Source organism: Galeopterus variegatus, unplaced genomic scaffold, assembly GCF_000696425.1.
Source record: "Galeopterus variegatus unplaced genomic scaffold, G_variegatus-3.0.2 Scaffold1470, whole genome shotgun sequence".
NCBI classification, from domain to species: Eukaryota; Metazoa; Chordata; class Mammalia; order Dermoptera; family Cynocephalidae; genus Galeopterus; species Galeopterus variegatus.
The window spans coordinates 210,699-227,570 of record NW_007727581.1 but is presented as its reverse complement, the minus strand read 5'-3'; the positions used below and the strand labels follow the sequence as shown (position 1 = coordinate 227,570).

Below are 16,872 nucleotides of genomic sequence, written 5' to 3'. Positions count from 1 at the left end.
CACACACACACACACACACACGCACACACATATACCAAGAAAAATGCAACTACAGGAGGGGCTACCAGGGCAGGGCCGGGAGCTACTCATGAGACCCTGCCCAAGCCCTCCAACCTCTTGGAGCCTCTGCTTTTCCATCTTTAAGAAGGGAACGGGGGGTGGGGTGGGGGCTGAGGGGGAGGTTTGCCTCACACAAAAAGCGTGAGAGAGCTGTGCCGATTGGGCAGAGCTGTCCCTGATGCAGACAGACGGTGAGGAGAAGGATGGTGAGAGGCAGGAGGGAACACGGTGCGCCCCGCCTTTTAAAAGAAAGCAACAATTAAAAGAGTTACACCTGCCAACGAATTAGTGCACTGATCAGGATTAGCAGCTGGTGTTTACCCATTCGGGGGTTTATACTGTCCTGATGAACTAATTTGTCATGAACTATGAGTATGTTTGCAGTCAAAACCCCAATTCAAAATGAGTCCCCAAAGATTTCTAAAATGCCCAAGCACTGGAATCCAGTCTCTCTGTCTCTCTACAGGGACAGCTCACTGTCTGTGCTGGAAGGGCAGATTCCTGTCCACAGACACTGGGTGATGAGCAGACATGGAGGAAATGAGGAGGAAAAGGACAAAAAAGCCATGTACAAAGCGGTGTGCTCCACCGGCCGTCCTCGTCACCACGTTTTTTTCCTACGGTGCCAATGTGGGTTTCTGTCACTCACCTTCCAAGGCCCCAGTGGGGCTGTTTAAAAAGATATAGATCTAGATATGGGTATAGATATAGATATCTCTTAAATAGAGATATGCATCTTTTACATTGATACTATATATCTTTTATATAGAGAGAGTTTAAATATATCTTTTACATACATATATATATAGAGAGAGATACATACACACACATATATGTAACATGAACTAAAGTGCAGTGTTCAGTTGACGTTATGAGTAAAGTAAGATGAATATATAAAATAAATTTAGAAATATTATTTCTATTACACAAAGTTTTTTTCAAACAAAATGGTGTTATATATTTATTTACGCCCCGCCCCATTCTGAAAGGGTTTTAAGGCAGAAAACAAACTAGGGGTGGAAATAACTTCTGCAGCATCCCGCAACCCGCCCTCTCCTGCTGGCACCGACATACTGCTTTACTTCATAATCCATCATTTTCGTCATGAGGAAGGACAGAAGAGGTGAAAAGGAGCTAAGATTCACATGGAAATGGTGACTTTTCAAAGTGTACGATTTTCCTGGTAATCAGAGATGAACTGTTTCTGCCTGGTCTTAAAAATTATTTGACTTTCTGATTATGATTTTAAAAACTCAGAGATTTTACCAAAGTATTGTATATTTAATCTACCCTATCACAAATATTAACCAGTTTTATTTGATCTGATCACACTAATAATGAAATGCTTTCTTACGTTTTGGAAAGTATTTGGGTCAATTGCTAAATGCAGGGAGGGTAACGATCTCTGTCTCAGTCTGTGTGAGTGCATGGTGTGTGTGTATCTGGTGTGTGATGTGTGTGGTGTCTTAGTGTGATGTGTGGTGTTTGTGTGTGTGTGGTGTAGTGTGTGGGAGGGGTGTGTGTGGGTGTGTATGGTATATGTGGTGTGTGCAGTGTATGTGCTATGTGTGTGTTGTATGTGTTGGGTAGTGTGAGTAGTGCATAGTGTGTGTGGTGTGTGGTGCGTGTGTGTGTGTGTGTTGTGTGCTGTGTGTGGTGGGTGTGTAGTATATAGTGTGTGTAGTGTGTAGTGTGCATGTGGTTTATGGTGTGTGTCATGTTTAGTGTGTGGTGTATGTGGTGTGTGTGTGAGATATGGGTGGTGTGTGCTGTGTGTCTATATGTGTGTGTGTGGTGTGTGTGTGAGATATGGGTGGTGTGTGCTGTGTGTCTATATGTGTGTGTGTGTGGTGTGTAAGTGTGTGATATGTTGTATATGATGTATTTGGCGTGGGTGCGCGTGATGTGGGTGCTGTGTGCGTGTGTGTGTGATATGTTGTATATGATGTATTTGGCGTGGGTGCGCGTGATGTGGGTGCTGTGTGCTGTGTTGTGTGGTGTGTGTATGTGGTATATTGTGTGTGGTGTGTGTATGTGGTATGTTGTGTGTGGTGTGTGTATGTGGTATGTTGTGTATGGTGTATGTAGTTTGTGTCTGATGTTTTCTCAAGGTTTAGCTGGTGAGTTTTTTACCCTGTCTCTAGATGTTCAATGCCTGTGGGAGTACAGCCAAGCCTGGGAGCCACAGCCTGTGGAGTTTGTGCAAAGTAATTATACAAAGTGACCTGCTAATTCATAAACGTCATATTAGGTGGCAGGCAGGGAGTGACTGTTCATAAGCAAGTTTGTTTCCGAGAGTTTCTTTCTTATAGAAATTAAGTGTAGAACTTCTACATTAGACATAAGTCACATCACTTTTATCTTAATTCAGTGAGTAAAAGTATCTTCAAACACTGTATGCATTTCTAAGCATTCTTTATTTAAATAATTACATATTTTCAAATATTCAAGAATTTAAAGCTTTAAAAGTATAAAACCACATCATCTATTTTAGAACTAAGATGTCGATAGGCAATATTAGTAAATATGGGTGATATGTGAAAATATGAATGACACAAACAAATAGTCACCACTGGATCCTGGAAATATTTCCAACAACAATAATAAAAAGAGCATGTTTAGTGTGGTACTGCCTTCAGGTGAGTGTGCTACGATATTTAATTTCATCTCTTCAAGATGAGGAGCAGAAATCGGATCAGGTGTATGTGATCGTATCCCATGGCATTTTGTCAGTAAAATAGATATCGTTTACAAATTCTCATTGCTCTACACTTTATAGGAAATTTTAAAGCTTTTTTTGTGGGAAAGGGGGAAAATAAAATCTTCTACTTCAATCCGCCCCTGTATGGGGCTGGACCTTGTTGGGTTTGTGGTTCCATGTTCATTAGAGTCTCCCTCGTCCGCTGGTCTAGGACGCTCAACAGGGCAGAGGCTGCATCCTCGGGGTCTCGCACGAGCTCAGCACAGAACAGATGCTCAGATGTTGTGAGTCCTACAATGCCTTCTAATGCTGGGGGCTGCGCGAGATGCCAGACTTGACATCAAGAGGAATTGAGTCAGGTCCACACCCTTAGAAACCAGTCTACTTAGAGACATAAATAGCTAAGGCTCAAACACTGGTATTTACCTGGCAAACAATTACTTATTTTGGTCAGGCGTCTTCTTAGCCTTATTCTAGCACTAATACTGGGCCCCATGTGTCCCATTGACCTGTGTGGGGACAGGGGCCTGCTGGGCAGAACAGACCAGGTAGTCCTGAGTAGGGGCAGGACAGGCTCCAGAGGTCTCTGCTGTATTTGCCCAAATTCAGAGGTGAGTGTCCACCAGCAGACCACACCCAAGTCATGGGGGCTGAAGAAAGCCCCAGACGAGAGGGGGGGCATGGTCCGGGGGCAGCAGTGCAGGAGGTGTGGGCTGCCTGCCAGACGTGGGGAGGCCCTTCCCGTCATGCTCCTGCAGTGAGGCTGGGCCTGGCCCGGCAGCACCCACAATGTGTAAGCAACGACACCCAGAGGCAGTCTCCTAGGAAATGTCTGGCCCCAGTCTTGCCGTGATCTGAGCAAGTCTCTTAGTCAAAATCTTGCCCCACACAAACAGGGGAATTTTGTCCTACAATTTGAAAGAAACACACACAAAGGTACAAGAGAAAGAACAAGGAAGAGGAGGAGAAAAAGAAAGAGGAGACCAATACAGGGTGTTTGGTGTTTAATAGCTCCTCGGGGAGAATAGAAACAGTCCTCTCAAGGTGTTCTGGAATCTTCCCCAACCTCCTCATAGTTCAATTAAAGTTATTCTCCTGAGTTCTATGTGGGGAATAGGAAGAAGCCAACTTTTCAGGATACACACCACGTACAACATTCTAGATACATTTCAAGGTTCTGAGCTGTCTGCAGAGCCTTGACATAAGTACTGTAATTAGGTAAATATGAGCATATTCATGCCCAACTTTCCCAAGTGCCACCCCCTCCTATGCTCCAAACTGCATTTTGAAGGTACGTGATGTTTTAAATAGGTTTATACACCTGTTCAAATGTCAGATGAGAGATAACAGAAGAGAGGAAAGTGTCCATAGATAAAGAGGTGCCCGCCATGTCCAGAACCCCACATCAGGAAGAAGGTCTGCAAATTCCACAGTGCATCCTTTGGGGCAAACTCAAAGCCCTAGTTAATCCTCTTACCTCCATCCATGAGGTTGGCCCAGTAAATGACTCTGAACCCCTGGAGAATTCCATTCAAGGCTTCCTTGGAAAGTGTGGACCAGGATATTGATATGCTTTCTGGTGATGTTGCTATGGCTTGGACATTTTCGGGGGGGTAACTGGGCACTGAAATTAAATAATTAGAATCTGTAACAACTGTGGGTGGTTTTGTTAGCAAAGCAATACTGAAAAATCAACATAGTTTAATATTTCAATGTGCAAGCAAAAGAAAAAATTGCACTCAATTCCCAAAATAAGAGAAAAAAATGAGTGCCACTTCCCTATACAAATAATTCGATAACTTGATAAAATACTATGAGTTTATGCATCTGTCCTAGCGAATCCCATGGTCTCTCTTTCCAACATAATTGCGTCACTGTTACAGGTCTTCCCAGACTTGAGTATGCTTCTGATCTTACTGCACGTCTCACTTATGTTCCCACCGCTCCTGCAAGTTACATTTACTTCATGCAGTATATTCCCTCTGTATTTAGCAATATCTGGCAGACAGATTGCAATCCTGACTAGTGAAGTGTGCTCTCACCACCCATCCCCATCAGCCCTCTTTTTAGTGCTATAATGTTTGTAGGAAAGAGAGACAACGGACTGAGAGACAAGTTAGAAGACTATCTGCAGGATTTTTAATACTGAGTTTTTGCAAACCTTAAATGTTGAGCTGGAAGAAGGTGCAAAATATTGACTGAAACATGTATCTTAGTGAAAATGAGCATTGAAGCAAAACCAAAGGCAAATTTAACCACTATTGCAAAGATTATGACAGTAGAAAGAAAATCCTAGTCTTCAAGTTGCTAGTTATCTAAGACCTCTGTCCCTGTAAAAACTGTCAGGAATTAACAGATGCAAGTCAGAATTTGCTTCCTCAAATCCGCGATCAAATGGGTAATTGCACAAAATGTAGTTATGGTGCGAGCTTGGGGCCTTCAGATCGACCACTTAGGGCTGCAATTAACCCCATATCTTATCTCTCCATCTCAAACACTGTGCCTTGGGACAACAGGGCTCTCTGTCTTCAAGCACTTCTGGAAATTGCAACGTTCAGGTTGTTTTTAGTGTCACAGTGGTGGAAGGGCAAATTAATTCCTCACACTCACTAGGGGGCGCTCCATCACTGTGAGATCTGCTCCAGGAAGCCTGCTAATTCTTTTCTTTGATCTCAGAATGGAAAGCAATAGGGAAGAAAAAAGCTTCTTAACATTGATTTGGAAGAAATTCTTAGAAAATAGGATTTCTGCATTCCAGTCAGACTTCTACAGCAGTAGGGAGAGCCTTTGTTTCCCTTGGGAAAAGCCCAATTCTTGTGCTTGAAATGAATGAGGAAGATTCTGAAAAGGGGATGGATTTTAGCTTTGCAATTCAGACCTGTCCAGGGTGGGATCGAATCAGTGTGGTGGGCAAGATAATTAGGCCGGGCTTTCTCACCGGAAACCCCAGCAGAAAGCAAGGCAGTGGGAGCCAGAGTGGCCACCAGAGCAAACCATTGAGGAAGGAACCTACCATCCTCGAGGGTGGTGGTGATAATTTCCTGAGAAGAAGGTCCCGTGCCAGCCCGGTTGCAGGCCTGCACCACCAGGCCATACTGGGTGAACTTATTTAGGTTGTCCAGGGTGTAAACCTCACTGTCCCCGGTGGTGTCGATGCTGATAATGTTGAATTGGAAGTTGCCCCCAGTGCTGTACTCTCGGTAACCTATTTGGTAGCCACGGATAATCCCATTTTGCAAATGTTTCTTGGGAGCCTAAACAGGAAAGAAAAGAATACACTAAAGAAGACTTGAGGTAGGACAAGAGCGAAATCAACAGCCACACCAACTCAGGAAACAAAAACAAAGCCGAGTGACAACAGTAACAGGTGCAGGAGTAGCAGCAGTGGCGTTGGGGGTCGTGTTAGTGGCTGCAGCTCCTCTGGCTTGTTCTTTGCTGGGCATGCTTACTCCACCTGTGTTAATGCACCCGACCCTCACCACTGCTCTCAGAGCCAGTACTATGATGACCTTCATTTTACAAGGTCACCCACGTGGCAGTGGCAGAAAGGGAAGCTGAAACCGGGCATCTGTGCTCTTAGCCCCTGCGGGGTGCTGCTGTGTTGACTTGTCTAATTGGCGGGAAAGTTTCAAGAGACAGACTGTGTTCGTGCTGTCTCACGTACACCAATGATCACACAGGGAGACCGACCTCCACGTGTTCACCCAACCATGCGGACTGAGCTTGCACTCTGTGCCAGGCACGGCTCTAGGCGCTGGGGAACAGAATCGAGTTTTTTTTTTTTTTTTTAAGTTCCCTGCCCTTGTGGAGCTTACATTCTAAGGGATATCTGAGAACAATTTTGTTTACAGGTTGAAAACTGGTGTGTGAAGGGGAGTCCATCACCGACAGGAACACAAACCCTTTTCCTTAAGGCCTATGTCATTTTGGGTCATTTTGTAGTGATTTAAATGGGGGAGGGAGAGGCTGGAGTTAGCTGCACTTGCTGATGAGAAAAGGATCTGCGAAGTCGAAGACAGTACAATTTTGGCTGATGTGGACTTCTTTAGGAAGCAAGACCCTTTTTAAGTGTAAGAACACCACCAAGGTAATGCTCCACATAAAGTTTCTGTAGACTTTCAGGCAGTCAACAGGCGTGTGTGCATGTGTGTGTATGTGTGTATTTTTTGTGTGTATTTATGTGCATGTATACATATATATAAACACACAGATGTCCCTCTGTATCCACGGGTTCTGCTTGGCAGATTCAACAAACTATAGATTAAAATACTTTTAAAAAACAATAAAAATAACAATAAAAATAATACAAATAAAAATACAGTATGACAACTACTTACATAACATTTACATTGTATTAGGTGTTATAAGTAAGCTAGAGATGACTTAAAGTATATAGTAGGATGTGTGTAGGTTGTATGCAAACACCACGCCATTTTATATCAGGGGCTTGAGCATCTGCGGATTTCAGTATCCACAGGATTCCTGAACCCAATTCCCCACAGATACTGCGGGACGACTGTATATACATATACATACATATATTTATATATATATTTAAGTACAAGTCATGGATTTAGACCTCCCCTGGCTATGGAAAGCTTTCTCTGTCCTGCAAGTGCTTACAGTCCAGCTGGAGAAGGAAAATAAACACTTAAGAACCAATAAAGAACTGTGAAGTGTCCAAGTGTATGGTGGCAGAAAGCAAAGGACAGCAGGTGTCCAGAAGCAGCCAGTGAGCGTGGTCCCAGGTAGTTGGAAGGGGCAGACTGCAGGTGGGGCAGCGAAGCCAGGGGGGGGCTGTGGTGGGCGGAGCCTGAGGGAAGAAGCCCCCAGGGCCCAGCACTGAGAAATGATGGAAACAGGCGGGGCAGAGCCAGTTCTTGAAAACCAGCAAAATGTGAACAAGGGGAGTACAGACAGTGAGAAATCAGAAAAAAAAAGGTTTTGAGCAGAGCAGCAGCCTTGATGAACTCAGCAAATCCTTATGGGCGGCCTCATGTGCTAACCTCCCAGTGGGAATAGATTTCTCAGGACGTCTTCAGGGTTAGTTCAAGTTCTACAAGAGCAGTGAAATCACATTTCTTTGTTAAAGCAAGTTTCTTCATTTACGGTTTTCTAGGGTTCCAGTTGCTTTTCTCAACAACTAGTCTGATTTAGTACATTTATGTAGTGCTAATAGATATCAGGGAAACATGATTTACTTGTCATGTAAAACATGGATTTTTTTAGTTATGTTGGTTGGGAGTTAGACGGTGGTTTAAGAGCTCACGCCTTTCTTATAAACAAATGTCTACGCAGCCCTGAATCCGCAGGCATGTTGCCTTTTGCACTGATCAACTATGGCTTTTCACTTTGTTTTGAAATAAGATTTTGTGATTTTAGCTTCTGAGAATTTGATTATGTGGAAACTTTTACTGCAACCACTGAATTGCATTTATATCATTTGACTAATTAATACAATTAATTTCCCTGCAAAAGTCATCTATAAGTCAGATTTAAAACAAAGAGGTTTTTTTCTATTTTACATAGTTTTTTAATGTTAAATACACTGACCCAAATATAAATGATATATTTTTTAAAATTAGGTTTACATTCATTAAGTAGTCTACCTAATTGTACAACTGGCTCCCTGTGAGGCTTTAAGCGTGTTTAAGATAGCAAGTCAGACTCACAGTATGGGGGCTATGTAGTCAGGTCAGGAGGGAAGTGTAGACAGTGGAGTCATATGCCTCTGAGAAAATGTTTACATAGAGCAACTAATTTATCTAATCCTCTTCAAGTAGTGAAGGACCTGCATGCTGACATTTAGTTCTTCAGGCTCAGGGGGATTAATCATGCCTGTGATCTGGCTGCACAGGTAGGATGGAAGAATCTTCCCTTTTTTCCTCTCTGTGGGTGAAAACATTCTACCTGGCTTAAGTGTAATACGCCACACAGGTATTTTTGTTCTGTTCAGTTTCAATATTTTGTTAAAAATTAAAGAACATTCTTTACATATTTCTCAGAAGAACTAAATTTTAGTCTTGCTAGTTCTAAAATAACATAAAGTTTGTTTCTGTTTATTTGATACTTCTGCAAAATATTGTGTAGAAAAATTTTATTTTGTTCTAAAATAAAACCATACAGCCACCGTTCCTATGCAACCTTATTCAAATTTTGATGCATTTCAGTCTGTTTAAGTAAATTTTTCCCTCACTTGGTTGTGTTCATGGTTGGTACAATTTGGTGCTTCATTTTTTTTCACTGAATATGCGATTATGACCACGTTCCCATCTTTATTTCACAGACTTTAAAAATTATATTCCATCGTATTGATGTTTTATTTTATTTAACCTTTTAAAATTACTGTAGGGGATATTTTTGTTTCCTAATTTATTTTCTATCACAAATGCTATGCTGAGAACCTTTGTAAATATAGTTCCTCTGTTTCTAAGTTTTTTATTAGACTCAAGTCCCAGAATTGGATGACTTGTCTTATTTTTAAAAGTATGTATTTCAATTAGCTGTTAATGAGATAGAATTTTTTTGTTATGTTCTTTTGGATGTGCAGTGAGATTTAGTAACTTAAGGGACTATGTTCATCACAAGGAACAAACAAAAGCTCTCCTCCATTTTTCTTAAAATTCCAATTGTAAGAGAAATACGTTGAATAGAGCTCTAAGTTATTCAAAGGTATTAGTGTGTTCACATCTTTTCTTTTCAGGGTGCTAATACAATCTATGGTTATCCTGCAGAATAAATTATTGCACCTGGGGAAGAAGTGAGAGATGTTTCTTATAAACGGAACTTACACATGTAGCTCCATCGCTTGCAGGCCCCAAACCATGAGGTGTTAAAAGGTAGTGTGGGAGGATGGGAGTGACCACCAGTGGTCACAAGGTTTCTCTTGGGGTGAAGAAAATGTCTGTGATGATGGCGATGGTTGCACATCTCTGTAAACATACTAACTACCATTGAATCATACACTTAAAACAGTGTACGTTATGGTATCTTAATTGTATCTCAGTAATGCTGTTGTTAAAAGGGTGGTGTGCTAAAGTCATCTCTAGGTTATTTATCTTTCTATTTCAATTAAAACACTAGCTGCCACCCCCCACCATGATGACCACCACCACCAGTAGACGCTCACCACGTCTGCACCACCTCTGCACCATCACTATCACCACTGCCAACATCAACACCACAACCTCCACCTCCCCGACCGCCACCGCCACCACACTATCACTACTGACGTCTCCACCACCATCACCACCACCTTCATAGCTGCCGATATCACTGTGACCACCTTCACCACTGCCGAAAGCATCATCACCAACTGCTATGGGTCAAATGTGCTCCCCAAAAGTTCATGCGTTGGAAACTTGATCCCCACTGTACTAGTGTTAAAAGGATGGGAGGTCCAACTATGATATTCGAAAGGTGGCACCTTTGCGAGGTAATCAGATTGTGTGAACTGTGCCCTCCTGAATGGATTGATCCATTCACAGAGTAATGGGTTGATGGTTTAATGGGCTGTCATGGGCGTGGCTCTGACGGCTTTATCAGGAGAGCAAGCGAGGAGGTCAGCTCCCTTGCTCATGCCGTTCTCATCAGGTGATACCCTGTATTACCATGGAACCCTGTAGAGAGTTCCCACAAGAAGAAGGCCCTCCTCGGAGGTGCCTTCTGGACTGTGGATTTCCCAGCCTCTGAAGCTATAACAAATAAGTTTCAGTTCTGTGTATATTACCCAGTTTCTGGTATTCTGTTATATGTGACAAAAAATGGACAATACATCAACTTTGCCACCAGTGGTACCAATATCATGACCATCACTATTACCTAATGGTGCAACCACCTCTACCAAATCTACCACCTTTACCACCACGTCTCACTACCTCCACCAACAAATCACTGCCACGACCTCCACTATCTGCACCGTCGTCACTGATATCAGCATCACCTCCACCACTATCCCAATACCAGCATCGCTGCCACCACATTTACCACCAATGCCACCACCATCTCCACCACCTCCACTTACTGAACATGGGCTTTGTCTAATCATTGTAACAGTTAGATTACGCACATAATCCCATTTGCTCTCACAACAGCTCCAGGAAATCTCCTCGTCCTTCTTTACGGATGAAGAAACTGAATTTCAAAGAGTTAAAACATCTTTCTCAAGGTGAGTATAGAGTTGGAATTCTAACCCTGGTCTCGCTGAAAGTTGTATTTAGCTTTAACCATCCACAGAGCCTCAGATAACTTTTCTCCTTTTTGCAAGTCTTGTTAATTAAATTTGTGAAGTTATAGTAATCAAAGTATTTCCAATCAAAGGAAAATGTAATGGATTGTATGAAGAGAAAGTATTATATTTTTATGCACAAATGCAAACAAAAATTCTCACTCTACCGGGCAAAGTTTAAGTTCCATTATTAATCTGTAGACAAAATAGTCAGTTTTAAATCAGGAAATGTGTTTAAATTAAAGAAATCCTTGAGGACATATTTAAAAACACACATCTCTGAAAAAATCCATAAATGCAGAAATTTTTTACAAGTGTAGCAAATCTTAGGGGCTGTGGTGAAAGGTTTTTAAAGAGACACTGGAGGCTCACTCTGAGCTATGGACACCAAACTGTGTGGGGCGAGGAGTGCACCAGTGGAGACACTTTAATCCATTTGTCTGGCAGTGGGCTTCATATTATCCCAGGACAAGTTAGCGCATAAGATGCTTTCTGGAAAAATTTGCTTTGGATGATGCTGTAAACATTTCTGCTTGAAGCATGTGTCTGCTTGGGATAAGGGGAGATGGTTGGCTGGTGTCTGCAGAGAAGACATCCTAATGGGGATGACAGTTTTAGAATACTGTTCTTTGGCTATTAAATAACACTGAAGAATAGCTGATAATATGGATGAAAAATAGTTATTGGCCTTCATGAAACTAAGTGAATGTGGTTAATGGTGGGGTAGAAAGAAAGGGAAAAAAGTCAGGATTTTGAAGCATATTTTATCTGGGCTGCATGATATTGGAGAAGACAATTCCTAAGAAGTCACTGTGGCCATGTCCTCTCTCTCTCCAAATCTCAGCAGCACCTGCTGCGACACCTGAGTCTGCTGTCGTCTTTCCAGACTAATGTCTCCTGGATGTTCCTCACTGACCTAGGTTCCTCTCTGACTGCCTGAAAAAGAACGGGGCTTCCAACTCTCTTACATGTTCTCATCTCATGAAAGCCCCTGTCAAAGAATGTTCTTCTTCCTCCTTTCAAACCCTATTCATTCGCTGTGGGTCAGCTCAACCTCCAGCTCACCAGGGAGGCTTCCGTAGACAGCCTCCACCAAGGAGCCCCCTTCCTCTGGTCTGCACTAGTTTCCACTGACCAACCATCTGCTCAGCAAGAACTGACCACTTCCACCTCCTCTGGTGGCCACTGTTCCATAGTAAGTGTCTGGTTCCCCAGGTCTCAATGGCAAGTACCTAGAAGGCAAAGACTCCCATAAAAATGAGATCTCACCGACCTTCTTCCCCCTGTCCATATCAGGACTTCAGCACAATGGATGTTCTCATCTTGTAGATGGAGAATGATTTTGAACATATATGAGATGCAACAAAGGTAATGGTAAGAATGACCACAGTGCATGTTTATAATGTGACTGGAAAAGGGTGTGAAGTCAGAAGGTGTACCTGGACTCCAGACCCACAAGTGACTGGCTCAAGAGAGGCTGGCTCGCTGCTACAGAAGAGGAGTCTTAGCTGCACCATGGGAAGGCCTTAAGTGTGGATTCAAGCTCTGACAGAAGCTTCCTGCTGTCACTTGGCATGTGGGTCCATGTTTAGGAATGACAGGTCAAGACAGGATTTGCAGGGCCAGCTTCATGCCCCATCGGGGACAAAAAATAGCTTCTCAAGAGTCAGTTTATTTGGACGTCATTTATTTTTTCCTTCTTAAAAGAAAGATTCCAGAAAGAGAGTTGTTCACTTATTCAGTCAGCCGTTGGGTTATGTGTTATTATGATAAGAACACACCCCCATATTTATAGCAAATCTCAGTTGATAGCCAGCTCTTCACACAAATTAAAGAAGTACTTTGGGAAGTAAGTGTATGGGGAAAACCCCCCAAACTAAGGGCTCCCTTCTACTCTGTATTCAAGAATTCAGCAAATTGAGTCTCTTTCCCTACAGGAGAACATTATTATTTATAGATTTTCCCCGAATCCCTTTGACTGTGCTACGATTCTAAGAGAAGCTCCTACCTATTTACTGCTGTGTTACTTGTCTAAGGATAAATTGCTCTTCCCAAGTTGAATTTTACTCTCCCATTCATTTACCTTTGGATCCAACAGTAATCCTGATTTCTCTGCATTTCTCTAATTTATCTGCCCTCTGTGGAGCTCCTTTTCTCCTTTCCAGCCCTGGCATTTTTTTCCTCCTGTAGTCTTCCTAAACAACCTTCTTTCATCCTTCCAGCTGCCCTTTCTCCAGCCTCCAAATCCCTCCCAACCCCCACTTCCTTTAAGAAACCTTCTCTTTTGATCTCCATGACAACAGTAGCACTGTGTCAATTTATGTGTACAGTTTGCAAGTGACTGTATTTTATGTGTCCTTCCAAGGCATCCTGCACACTGCCGGTGGCAGATCATCAGCCCTTAGAGAGACAGTAAGACAGGGATGTGTGAATCTCACAACGCCACCTGCCTGGATGGGAAAGATTAGAACAGGCATCTCTTCTGCAGAAATCCACCAGCCTCTTTCTGGCACATGCCCCTCCCCCTTTCCATTGCAGATGAGTGGACCTTGCTGGGTGCACTGGATTCACCTGTTGGTCTGAGTCATCTAAAAGCTTTCACTGCAGAATTCTGCATTTGAAGAACACCATCTTCCTTGGGCATGTTGAGTAATTCAGTTGAAAAACGAATTGAAAAATTTCCTTTTAGATTCCTTGATGTTCACTTAAAATGTAACCTGTCCCCATTTCCCTTCTCTGATGGGGTGGTGGACTGTCCTTTCATCTCTGTGCATTTCCTGTAGCCCCCTTCCTTGTCCTACAATGTAAACAGCAGCCAGTCAGCTTGTCCAATGAACGGGGAGTGTCACATGGAACAAACATGAACTGGGCACCTGTTCTCTACAAGGCATGTGTATCAGGGATGCTGACAGGTGAGTCAGTGATTAGAAGAGTGTGATGCTTGCAATGCTGAAGTCTGCTCAGAGTACTAGGGAAGGGGAACAGGGGAGACGGAGATATTGCCAGAGAAGGGACACTTCATGTGAACCTAAAGGGTGACCAGCCATTGCTAGGGAGGGTGTGATGCTGTAGGCAAAGCAAGCTGCATGCGCTGCTGCACCTGAGTGAGGAAACCAGAGAGGACCCAGCTATGGGGTACTGCTCAGTGACCCTGGGTGAGGTTCCTGTGGTGATGGTGGGGGAGGTGGGAGCATAGATGAAGCTGGAAAATACTCAAGGGACAGAACCTACAGAACCTGCAGGCTGTGGCTCCCAAAGTGTGGGCCCCTGCCGCAGCATCAGCACCACCTGGGAAACAAAGCTGCAGGGACTGGGAGCCACTCAGACTTTCTGAGTCAGAACAAACGCTGGGCGGGGCCATGATCTGCTATTGAACAACAAGCCCTCAAGGGGACACTGGCACACTTCCCAGTTTGAGAGCCACTGATGTTGTCATTGGAGAGTCACTAAATGATTTAGAACTGGCCTTGCTTGAGAAGGACTATTTAGTTAAGAAGCAGTGACTGTGCATGTTTCAGGTCAACCCAATGACCCATTTGCCTGATCTCTCTGTCCACAGAACAAAAGGGAAGGGATGCAAACAATGCAGCCGTAGAGCTCTGTGGTTCCCTGAGCTGGTGGAAGGCTTGCCCCACACGGCACCGAGGCTCACTGCTTCACAGCAGGGACACGGGGGGCTGGACGGCCTCACCAGACCCAGCTGCTGTGTGCATAAGGGAATGACGTCAGAGATAGGAGAACTCCTGTATCATCGCCTCAGAAGATGGTTTCATTCATGCCTCTCAGAGTTGCACTATACTGAATACGGCATCTATATCACAGTTCTCCTAAAGGGATGTGTCTGGCCACATGACTCCCTCCCCCAAAGTTATCATCAGTCGAGAGGCTAGAAAAGAATTAGATGACCAGGATAAATATAAATGTAAAATATAAATAAATATACTATAAAAATATAATATAAATATTTAATATTTATTTAAATAAATATAAAAATATAATATAAAATATTTAATATTTATATTAATATTATATTTAGTATTTTATATCAAATATATAAAATAAAGAATGGACACATGATCTGACAATGAGACAGTGCTCAGAACAAAGGAGCTATTCAATTCAGGTTTGAGAAGTAAATGAGGAATGTCAGAATGTTTGAAATGTGCTGTCTGGAGAGGCCAAGACCTTGGCATAGCCTCTGGTCACCACTTTCTAGTCAGACTTGGCAGCTGAGGAGGAGATGGTCATCAGATGGGGTGTATGAGCTGCCCTGAAACACAGGTGGAGACTTTTAGAAGCAGACATTTACATAGCCTCTGGTCACCACTTTCTAGTCAGACTTGGCAGCTGAGGAGGAGATGGTCGTCAGATGGGGTGTATGAGCTGCCCTGAAACACAGGTGGAGACTTTTAGAAGCAGACATTTACAATCCTATGGGATGGGATGGAGGTTAACGACTGCAAAACAGGACTCTGTTTGCTTAATTTTTAAAGTGTAGGGTGGCTCCCATTTCATTCACTCATTCATTATTCATTCATTCATCCAACCAACCAGCATTTGTGGAATAGTTTCTCTTGCTGGGCCCCTCCTGTCTTTGAATTCTGCTCTGCTTCATGTAACATGCCACCTGCTCACCACATGTAGCATTTCTCACCATGCAGTGCTCCCTGCCAGTGACCTAATGAAGAAGTTCAGGCTTTGTTCTGGGTGATGGTCGGTGTCCCAGAGCCTGGGAGTGGAGTCAGTGGGAGGGAATTGGCAGGGGGAGATGAGGGTTCTGGGCTCAGGCCGGGGAAGAGCTGGGACAGAGTAAGCAGGGGGCTTCAGGAGAAGTTTCCATTGGCCAACAAGGTATATAGCCAGAGCCCAACCAGGAAGGAATCCACCTGGAGACTGTGACATCTTGGAGACTGGTCCAGCCTGTGGGTCCAGAGAGTCCACAGGCAATGGGAATCTAGAGGAGATGGGCTGGATACCAGGAGGGGGTGTGTCCTCGTCTGTGAGCACAAGGCTGGTCCCCAACTATTTAGTGGTAGCTGAGGGATCCCAAAGGGCTTGGCCCCACCCATGCACTCCTGGATGACCCAACCCAGAGTGGCTCCTCTGCAGGCAGTGGGAGCCCCTGGGGATGGCAGAGTGGTCAAGGATGGTAGGGCTCAGGCCACAGAGATGGGGGAGGGTGCCCCGACCCACACCTGCTAGGTAGATGCAGGAGGCAAGATTTCAAAGGCACAGTCAGAGTCACAGAAGATGTGCCGAAGTGGCTCTACCATATAGGAGAAGAAAACATCTAACACCAGAAGTTTTGTAAGGGAGCCACTAATGGAGGGTGGATCGTGATCCAGCTCCTGAGCAGAGTCCAGTTGGGGCAGAGCTGAGCAAGATGGCACAGGTCTTACCTCTGCTCCCCCATCCACATAACCGCCAGGTCCCCAGGCCCTGAGGTGTCCGGACCTCTGGGGGGAGGAAGGAGAGCACACAAGGGTGGAGCAGAATGCTGCTCAGGACCCGGCAGTGTCGGAGCCAGCTCTGTCCTCCTGGAAGGGGGAGGAGAGGGAGGCCAGGTGTCACCCGGGCAAGGCTCTGACTCTCAGTCTAGGGCAGCTCTGACTGCTCATGGGTCTTTAAACTGGAACTTCCCCCTGTTTCTCCTGTGTTTGTTAACAATAAAAATCATAGGATAACTAAGAGATCCCTTAAGCAATGGAGGAGGAAAAGATAACGGAGGAGACAAACCGAGTCTTGGGATCCACAGGCATGTAGACAAGAGCTGGCAGTGGGTGTCGGTGACCCCTGGCTAGAAGGGCTGCAGGGACAGAATGGCACTGCCAGGAGGCAGGTGGAAGCTGGGACAGTCAAAAAGGTGGTGGTGGGGGGAGGGGGG

The 16,872-nt window shown here is 44.1% G+C and overlaps 1 protein-coding gene across 1 annotated transcript in view; it reads right to left on the bottom strand.

The window, feature by feature from the left end:
* Nucleotides 1-16,872, bottom strand: part of DSCAM (Down syndrome cell adhesion molecule) — a 237,084-nt gene that overhangs the window by 103,751 nt on the left and 116,461 nt on the right. The window contains exons 8-9 of the mRNA XM_008577256.1: nt 5,775-6,015; nt 4,239-4,385 (exon numbers count right to left, since the gene is read on the bottom strand). Coding sequence (XP_008575478.1) covers nt 4,239-4,385; nt 5,775-6,015 — 388 coding nt within the window. The remainder of the gene's footprint in view (nt 1-4,238; nt 4,386-5,774; nt 6,016-16,872) is intronic.